We start from the raw sequence: 10668 nt of genomic DNA, 5'->3' as shown, positions 1-10668 counted from the left end.
GGGGGGGAAAGCTAGGGACTAGGGGGGCAAAGGAGCACAGGGCTTGGACACTACCACCAAGAGGTAGGGGGCGGGGCTTGGGCACTGCTGGGGGTTTATGCAACAGCACCCTGTGTGGTGGGAGTCTGGGGGTCATGCAGGCATGGGCTGCAGTGGGGTCACACAGTGGCAGGTAGTCGTAGCTCCTCTGGGGTCACACGGTTTTCCCTCCTTTGGAGTTCCGCGGTGGCTGACAGACTGTTGCTCTTCCCGGGTCTCTTTGCGGGTGCAGGCGTTGCAGCTGGTGCAGGTGTTGCGGCTGGGGCAGGCTGTTCGATAATTCCTATACTCTGTTGGGTCACCTTACTTTGGGAATGGAAACAAATATGGATCTCTTCCAGTCAGTTGGCCAGGTGGATTTCCTCCAGATTTCTTGGCCCAACTTGGTGAGCACATCCAGAGTAGTGTCTGTTTGTTGAAATAGGTCTTTTGGAATGCCATCAGTTCCTGGGCCTTGGTTTTTTTTTTGTTGTTGTTGATTTATTTATTTATCATTTCAGTGAACATCTACAGAGATTTTGGAATTCCATTGGGCTTTGGTTGGGGTTTTTTGTTTTGTTTTGTTTTTTGGGGTTTTTTTTTTTGGCCAATTCCTTAAGAGCAGCTTGAACTTCTTCCTTCCTAACCACAGGTTCTCTTGCTCATATGATATTTCATTAAGTTCTTCTGTGTCAGCCAATTTTTTTGGTACAGTGACTCTGCATACTTCTTCCATCTTCTTTTAATGCTTCTTGAATCATTTACTATTCTGCCCAAAGAATCCTTAAGTATTGCAACTTGAGGTTTGAATTTCTTCTTCAGTTCCTTGAGCTTAAGGAATGCTGAGCAAGTTTGGCCCTTGTGATTTTCTGACTCCAGTTCTTTGCACATTTCATTATAATACTTTGCTTTATCTTCCCATACTGCCCTTTCATGTCTTCGGCTCAGCTCCTTAATATCTTGATTTCTTCCCTTTGCTTTGGCTTATTGGTGCTCTAGTGCAATATTCAGAGTCTCATCTGACATCTTTCTTAGTCTTTAGCCTTTAGCCACAATTCCCAACCTTCTCAAGTCAATGAAAAGTCAATGAAACACAGATAGACCTTCTTCTGGGTCTCTCTGCTAAGATCCATTTAAAGTTGGCTATGATGTCCCTGGTGCCACGGCCTCTTCTAAATCCTGCCTGCATACCTGGCAGTTCTCTGTTGATGTGCTGTTCCAGTTGTTTCTGGATAATCTTCAGCAGGATCTTGCTTGTGTTTGATATTAATGATATTGTTCAATAATTTGCATACTCTAGCATCCAAATTGCAAAAATTGACTCATCTGTTTGTAATATCAAAGTTGAGTGGACCTTGCACTTCCCTTCTAGCATTTCACCAGGGTAAGGAGTTGTACTGTCAGTGCAAAGTAGGCAGTTCAAATCCACTAGCTGCTCCCCAGGAGAAAGATGAGTAGCCTCCTTTCGTGTAATTTACTGCCTCTGAAAACCCGCTGGATGGTCAGCTATGTGTAGATTCCAACTCAGTGGTTTAAAGGAGCTCTTGTGTCATAGTCCATAGGGAGTTACATTGCTCAGCCAAAGGGGATGTCTCTGGAAGTGCAAATCCATTAACAGCTCTGAGGGAAAAAAAGGTGAGCAGTCTCTTCCCATAGTTTACCGACTGAAAGATCAGCTATGAGCTGGTGTCCGTGAGGTTGGGATTTTTTCCTACTTGGCTAGTGTGCTATCTACAAAGCTAGTATTTGAACCTAATAACTGCTCCAGGAGAGAAAGATGGATATTTTCCCGCTATATAGATTATCTCCTCCTATATAGATTTGCATCTCAGTCTCAGGAAAACAAAAAATTGTAGCCACTAGATCAATAGTCAACATCATAACAAAAGGAAAAAAGAAACTGTCTTCACAGAAGATAGAAATAACTTCATCTTACCTGGATCCTCAATCTGTACATTTGGTATTAGCAGTTAGGAGATCAGGAAACATATTACCCTGGGAAAATCTCCAGTCAAGGACTTCTCCAGATTATTGATGAGCAAAGACAAAGGTGTGACTAATTCAGGCCATAGTCTTTTCAATCACTTGGCTCTGCATCTGAGAGCTGGACAATGAATAATGATGACAAAAGAATTGATTGCCTTTGAACTGTGGTGTTGGAGAAGAGTAATGACTATCTTGCAGACTACCAAAAGAACAAATGGATATATCTTTGAGAAGGTGCAGCCAGAGTGCACCTTGGAAGCAAAAATTATAAAGCTTCATCTCACATTCTTCGGTTATGTTGCTAAGAGAGCCTATTCCTAGGAGAGGGATATCAAGTTTGGAAAGGTGGGAGGATGGAGAAGGAGAGGAGAACCTCAACCAAGTGGATTGACACAGTGACTGCAGCAGATTGACTCAAGTGAATCAGAGATTGTGAGAATGGCATAGGACAGGGTTCAGATCTGTTGTTCATAGGATTGTTATAATTCATACATAACAGCATCTAACAACAACAACATATAGGTTTACAATCTAAGAAGCACAGTGGAGGGGCATTATGAGTCAGAAATGATTAAACAGCAGTGTGGATTTATTCTGGATTCCCCCTAATTTGTAATGAAGCATTGTAAAAAGCAAGGCTCTAAAATTCCACATGTGCTCAGTAGGGTCTATTAGAAGTACTCTGAGACACAGGGCAGAGAAGGTAGCTGTCCTTTTCAGAAATACATTCCATTCCATCAATTTCTGGTGGATCTCCTGTGCTCTTCTGTTGGATTGTTTTTTATCTCTTCTGCTTATTCTCATTGTTTACCTTCACTCTGATTTTCTCCTGAGGACTTTATAAACAAAAGAAACCATGTTTTAGAGAAAAGCTACTTATGCAAATGAGCCGATTTTACAGAGAATGATGTTTTTAGTCAGTAGAAGCATATGAGACTTTAATAAATACTTTTAGAATTGTGGTTTGATAGAGTCCTAAAAGATATTTTAAGGTTCAGATCCACAAACATACTCCACAAGACAAAGATGGGCAGTCTCTTCCTGTGATATTTACAGCCTGTAAAAACTTAATACAGGGTCAGCTATGAGTTGATTCTGACTCAACAGCAATGAGTATTTGTTTTTTGAGTATAATGCCTAGGTTTCTCCAAAGAAGAAACTATATGAATAGCAGGATGATTTTTACACTTAAACAAACCTTTATTAATTAAGCACTTACTGATAATAGCACATTTGACAGTTGTATTTCATATTCCTCAAAACATACAAATATAATTCTGAGTAATAATAATGAATAACTATGTTTAATATAAAAAATTAAATTGTATGTTAACTTTTTCTTATTATGATTTTTTATGCAAGGTTCTTTAGAATGGAGCTCTGGTGGTATAGTTCATAGGGAGTGTGCAAGTAACCCAGAGGCCTCCCCTCTCTAGTGGTTTGAATCCACTAGTGACTCAAGGGAGGAAGATGAGCATTAAGTAATCACAAAAAACTTAATATTCAAGTATTTCTGTCCTTGAAAAACACTTATTTCCTAGATAAATACTATGTTCTTGCCTCCTATTGCTTGAATTTAATTGTCTGGTCTTATCATCTAAACTTTCCTGCCAGTCTCCAAATCAGAATAAGAGTAGATTTATTAAAATGGTATATTGCCCAATGCAAGTCTTTCATCTTGTCTAACCCAGTCTGATACTGATGGACCCTTCACTTCCCTTATTCTCTGGACTTTGAACATTACTCAGAATCGTAACCAGATAATCTCTGGGATGATACCAAGAATTTCACCCATAAAGAATGCAAAAGATCAATGCAGAAACAGAAAAGGAAAAAAAGACCAAGATGAGTATCAGAAGAGACTCTGATATTGCACTAGACCACTGGAAAGCCAAAACAAAGGGAAGGAAAGAGGAAGCTGAGCAGGAGATTTCAAAGGGCAGATCATGAAGACAAAGTGAAATATTATAATGAAATTTGCAAAGAGCTGGAGTTAGAAAACCCAAAGGGAAGAACTCATTCAGCATTTCTCAAGCTGAAGAAACTAAAGAACATGGAAATAATCAAATATCACTAATATCACATGCAAGCACAATCTTGTTCAAGATTATCCCAAACTAGCTAGTTACTGACAGAGAACTTCCAGAAATATAAGCTCACTTTAGAAGAGGCCATGGCATAGGAATATCATTGCTGATGTTAGATGGATCATGGATGAAAGTAGAGAGTTGTGTGTTATCAACTACGCAAAGGTATTTGACTATGTGGATCACAACAAATTGTGGCTAACTTTGAGAAGAATGGGAATCCCAAATCACCTGATTATGCTCATGCAAAATCTAGATCTAGACCAGAAGCTGTTGTTGTCTAAACAAAGCAAGGAAATACTGCATGGTTGAAAATCAAGAAAGTAGTGCATCAGGGGTGTATCCTTTCTCCATACCTTGTCAGTTTATATTAGAACAGTTAATTTGGGAGGCTGGACTTTATGAAGAAGAATGTGGCATCAGGATTGGCAGAAGACTCATCAACAACCAGCTTTGTGCAGATGACACAACCTTGCTAACTGAAACTGAGGAAGACTTGAAGTGTTTGCTGCAGAAGGTCAGAGACTGCAGCCTTCATTATGGATTGCGTCTCAGCAACAAGAAAACAAAGATCCTTGCTACCAGGCCAATAGTATCGTGATAGATGGAGAAAGGATTGAGGTTGTTAATGATTTCATCTTGCTTAGATCCACAGTCTACATTCTTGGTACCAGCAGTCAGAGGATCAAAATATAAGTTGCATTAGGAAAATCTGTTGTCAGAGATCACTCTGTAGTGTTGAAGAGCAAAGGAGACCAGTCTAGAGACTAAGGTGTGTCTGATCCAGGCCATGGCCTTCTCATTTGCTTGTTATTCATCTGAGAGCTGGACTGAGGATGACTGACTAAGGATGACAAAAGAAGAATTGATGCCTTTGAGTTGGCATGCTAGAGAAGAGTATTGAACATATTCAAGACTGCCAAAAGAACAAACATGTCTGCCCTGGAGAGGGTGAAACCAGGTTGCTTCTTGGAGGCAAGGATTTTAAAACTCTGTCTCACATACTTGGGCATATTGCCAGGAGGTATCATTCCTTGGATAAGGACATCATACATGAAAGGGGAGAGGGCCAGTGTAGAAGAGGAAGATCTTCAGTGAGATATATTGACATAGTTACTGTAGAAGTAGGTTTAGGTGTGTTGGCTCAGAATAGGGCAAGGTTCAGAACCACTGTCATAGTTGACTTGATGGCACATAATAACAACTTTATAATTTTAAATGGTTAGTTTTCACTTTATGTAATCCTTATAATTTCATAAGAAAGCTTGATTAAGAAGTTATTATCCAAACAGCAAGGGAACACCGCATGGTTTAAAATCAAGAAAGTCATGCATCAGGATTGTATCCTTTCTCCATACCTATTCAGTCTGTATGTTGAATCATTCAAGAAGCTAGACTTGATGAAGAATATAGCATCAGGATCTGAGGAAGAGTCATCAACAACCTGTGTTATGCAGATAACACATCCTTGCTGAAAGTGAAGATGATTTTAAACATTTGCTTAGAAAATCAAAGATTGCAGCCTTCAGTATGGATTGCATCTCCACATCAAGAGCACAAATATCATCACCACTGGACCAATAAACAACATCAGGATAGACAGAGAAAAGATAGAAGTTGTCAACAGTTTCATCTTACTTGGTACACAGTCACCATCCTTGGTACCAGCAATAAGGAGATCAGAGGATGTATTGCATTGGGCAGGTCTGCTCTCAGGAACTCCAAATTACTGAGTAGGAATGAATGTGAATTTGAAGAATAAAGTGCATCCACTTCACGCCATGGTCTTTTCAAGCACTTGGTATGCATCTGAAAGTTCAGCAGTGAATAAGGAAAATAGAAGAAGAATTGATACCTTTGAGCTTTGGTATTGGCGAAGAGTACTGAATATTCCATGGACTGCCAAAACAACAAATATCTTAGGAAAAGTGTAAGCCAGTGCCCTTCTTGAAGGCAAAGATGGCAAAGCTTCATCTTGCAAACTTTGGCATGTTGCTAGGAGAAGCTATTCCTTGAAAAGAGATACCATGTTTGGAGAGGTGGAGCGTCAGCAAAAGAGAAGAAGACCCCCAATGAGATAGAGTAAAATAGTGACTGCAGCTATGGGACAATTGTGTCAAGACTGTAAGGGAGGCACAGGATAAGACAAAGTTTATACCTGTTTTACTTAGTCACTATGAGTCATACTCGACTTGTCAGCCCTTTAAAACAACTGTTGCTGTAGAGGACATTGCCTCTGTAACTATCATAACTTTCTAAATTACTGAAACATATGAGGGAGCTATGGTGACCTAGTGGTTAGAGGTTGCACTAGTGACCCAAAGGCACTATGTTTGTATCCACCAGCTGCTCTACAGGACAAAGATGAGCAATCTCCTCTCATAAGATTTATTACTTCTGAAAACCCGCTAGAGATTCAGCTATGATTTTGTCCCAACTCAACTGCATGTAACACCACAACATACACTTTCTAGGGAACTGTGGTGGTCTAGTATGTAGTAAGCTGCATTGCCAACTAACAGGCCACATATCTCTAGTAGTTTAAATCTGCTAGCAGCTCTGGGGGAGGAAGATAGGCAATCTCAAAAGCATTGACTTTGAGATGTTTCACTTATAATTTCTGGTTTGTGTAAGTAATCCTTCCTGCCTTTAGGTAAACACAGCTCAGAATTAGAACATAGAACTAGAAGGACTCCAAGTGGACAGGACAGTCAGAAGGGGAAAACACAAAACAATTGCCACTATTCCTTGCTGTTCTTAAATTCTGTCTACTCTCAGTTCATAGACTAACAGACATATCCAACGAGAGGACTTAACCTAGGGCCACCATGCCTGATTGTGCAATTTCCCTAGAGCTTGAAACAAGAGAGCCCATAAGGCACCTGATACTTTCTTTTTCTAACTAGATGCTTCTCTCTGTAACATTTTGATTTCTTCCCTTTGCTTTAGCCTCTCAGCGCTCTAGTGCAATATTCAGAGTTTCTTCCGACATCTATCTTTTCCCCTTTTGAGTATTTATACATATCTTGTTCAGTTATCCTCATATTTTCACAATAGCAGTTTTATAGAGTATTTGTCCATAAATGACTGGGTTATTTCAGTCTCTGGACTCTCCCATTTTAATAGTATTTTACCAATTTGTTATTCCTTAGAGATTCATAGTATTCCCTTATGTGGATGTACCACAATTTCTCAATCCATTTGTTTGTTGAGGGGCAGTTTCCATTTTCTTGATATTGAGAATAATGCTTCTATGAAAACAGGTGTAAATATCCCCATTCTTGTCTCAGTTCTGATTTCCTTGGGATATATTCCAAGTATAATTGTTGTGTCATGTGAGATCTCTATGTTCAGCTTTTAAGGAAATGCCAAACTGCCTTCCATAGTGGTTGTACAATTTTATTGTCCCACCAGCTGTGCATTAGAGTTCCAGTGATTGTTAATTTTTTTAAAACTACTTAATCTCTGAATAAATGTGTTTATGCATTTCTTGCACATAAGAAATTCTCTCTAGGAGTAATAATTTAAAAAATTTGTATTTTTACATCTTTTTCTAATTTAATAAAACTTACAATCACAGAACAAGGAGCTCTGCTGGCTCTGGAATTAAGTTATTTAACTCATCACCAAAAAGTCTATAAAGGTTCAAATCTACCAGCTGCTCCAAGAAAGATAATTGAGAGGCTTTTTCAGTAAAGATTTACAGCCTTAAAAACCCTATGGAGTCGTTAGTTCAACTCTGTCCTACAGGAGAGCTGAATCAGAATTGTCTCAATGACAATGGGTATGGTTTTTTGGTTTCTAGAGCTCTGATGTCATAGTGGGTAAAGAGTTGCACTGCCAACACAACAGCAAGCAGATCAAACCCACAAGCTGTTCTTTGGGATAAAGATGAGCAGTCTCCCCTAATGTGATTTACAGCCTCTTTAAAACCCTGGAAGGTTAATTTTGACTCAGTAGCACATAACAACAACAGTAACAGAAAAGACATGTCTAAAAGACATATTTACACGACAAGTATAAGGTTTGGGAATGAGATTTTGAGTCTAAGTTCTAACCTGGAACTTGTGATAATTTGGTAAGTGCCTTATTTAAGCCATCTTTTGTGACTTGAACAGCATTTTTGTAATAAACAATGTAAATGAGGTCACACAGGGAAATTGTTGAATGGGAAAAAACTTTTCAAGATACCTTCAAAACTTCAGAAAATTATTATGTACATTAATACTGCTTTCATAATAGAGAAGTGGAAAATGTTAAGGATTATGTAAATTCGGTAATATAAAGTAATTCCTATGCAATTAGATATAATTTTTGAGATTAGAGATATATGCAGAAAACTGCTAAAAACCCCCTGCTACACACACACACAAAAGTCTATTTCATTTGTAAGCATTCTCTAATTAATATATTCCCTTGATCAAGTCCTGAAATAATGAGATTTTGTTCAAAAGTTTTAGTGATTACTAAAAATTAACTAGGTTCAAAATAAGAATTTAGTAAAATCTGTTGTTTCTTTTAAATACATCAAAACATGACCTATTTCATTTCTTTTTAGAATCTCTACTTGTGATGTTTTAGAAATAATTGAGAATATTTATTTTTTTGGTCTATTGCTTATAAGATTTTTTTTTCTTCAGGAACCGAAGTGGAAAAAATTGAAGCTGTAAATGTCCCTTGCACACAGCTTTCAATGGGGTTCTTTAATCGGTTATATGATGAAGATATTGTACGAGACAGTGGACATATTGTTAAGTGTTTAGATTCTTTTTGTGATCCTTTTCTTATTTCTGATGAGTTAAGAAAGGTAAGTACAGAATTTTACAGTAGACTTTTATGGCAGGAAATGAAAAATATCAAAATCTTTGCCCAACTATGATGAATAAAATATCTTTTTGCAAAGTCATAGTAATGATCAGTGTTAATATTTTAAAAATATTAACAATTTTATCCTCAACTTATCTATATATTAATTTGAGTGGTTCTCAACTGGGATGATTTTTGTCCCCCAAGGGATATTATTTCTGGTTGCTGCAAGGGTACAGAGAAGTCAAAGATGTTGCTTACTATATGCCCTATATGCAGGGCAGACCCTCACAACAAAGAATTACCTGGTCAAAAACGCCGAGACTGTCAAGATGGAGAAACTTAATAAGTGGTTCTTCATGGATTATCATAGGAGTATTTTTAAATCCCTGGAGCAAACTATTTAGAAAGCTCTAGTGGCGTATTATGTAGGGAGTTGCATTGCTAACCCATAGGTGGCACCTCTCTCGCAGGTAGAATCCATCAGCAGCTCAATGGAGCAAGATAAGCATTTTCTTCCTCTGTGATTCACAGCCTCTCATAAATTTGCTTGAGGATCAGCTAGAAGAAGTTGATTCTGACTCCACAGAAATAAGAGGGCTGGTTTTTTCCCTCTCTTTGCTGAGATCAACAAGTTTTTTTTTATTAGCTAGTGAGAAGTACACTGAGCTAGGAATATGCATTTACTGATTATTTCTCTGATTCTTGAATTATTATTTATGAGATGGCACTAGCTTTAGGCAAATCATTCTCTCTTCTGAACTTCATTGTTGTGGTATGGCACTGAGTCAACTGTGACTCTTAGCAGCACTATGTACAACAACCCTAAACCCTGCTCTGTCCTGTGCCAATCTCATTGTTTCCAACACACCTACCCAAACTAACCAATTCGCCTCATAGATGGTCTTCACCTCCTGTGCTGTCCTTCCACCCTCCCAAACACGATGTCCTACTCCAAGGATTGGTCCCTCCTTGCAACATGTCCAAAGTATGTCAGACAAAGCTTCAGAATCCTTGCCTCCAAGGAGCAGCCTGGTTTAACACTCTCCAGGGTAAATCTGTTAATTTTCTTAGCAGTCCATGGTATATTCAATACTATTCTCCAGCCCCACAGCTCAAAGGCATCAATTCCCCTTCTATCCTCCCTAGTCATTGTCTAGCTCTCTGATGCATAGCAAGTGATTGCAAAGACCATGGCCTGTAAGAGGCGCACCTTAGTCTCCAGAGTGACACTACTGATCTTCAGTACTTTGGAGAGGTCCCTAACAGCAGACTTTCCCATGGCAATATGCCTTTTAATTTCCTGGCTTCTGGTTCCAAGAGTGTTGACTGTGGAGCCAAGCAAACTAAAGCTGTGAACAATCTCAATCTCTTCACCATCCATCCTGATGCTGCCAATTGTCCGAGTGGTGAGAATCTTTGTCTTCTTGATATTGAGCCTCAATCTATATTGAAGACTGCAGTCCTTGTCCCTTTTCAGCAAGCATTTCAGGTCCTCCTCAGTTTCAGCAAGCAGCATTGCGTCATCTTCACAATGCAGATTATTGATGAATCTTCCACCAATCCTGATGCCACACTTCTCTTCATACTGCCCAGCCTCCCAGATAATCTGTTTCACATATAAGTTTAAAAGATATGGAGATAGGACACATCCCTGATGTATACCCTTCCCAATTTTGTGTTTGTTTGTTTGTTTGGGTTTTTTTTATTGGGAAAATCATATTGGGGGTAAAAGGAGTTGAGGGTTGGGGGCAGAAGGGTGAGGATGGGC

The 10668-nt window shown here is 38.9% G+C and overlaps 1 protein-coding gene across 1 annotated transcript in view; it reads left to right on the top strand.

Moving 5' to 3' along the window:
* Nucleotides 1–10668, top strand: part of LOC102875649 (chromosome unknown open reading frame, human C11orf70) — a 78767-nt gene that overhangs the window by 41027 nt on the left and 27072 nt on the right. Inside the window, exon 4 of the mRNA XM_006887319.1 lies at nucleotides 8732–8898. Within this exon, the coding sequence (XP_006887381.1) occupies nucleotides 8732–8898 (167 nt within the window). The remainder of the gene's footprint in view (nucleotides 1–8731; nucleotides 8899–10668) is intronic.

This window comes from Elephantulus edwardii, unplaced genomic scaffold, assembly GCF_000299155.1.
Source record: "Elephantulus edwardii isolate Elephantulus edwardi_28Jun2011 unplaced genomic scaffold, EleEdw1.0 scaffold00056, whole genome shotgun sequence".
In the NCBI taxonomy this organism is placed as follows: Eukaryota; Metazoa; Chordata; class Mammalia; order Macroscelidea; family Macroscelididae; genus Elephantulus; species Elephantulus edwardii.
Note: the sequence above shows the minus strand (reverse complement) of the source record. Positions and strands in the feature narration are given on the sequence as shown.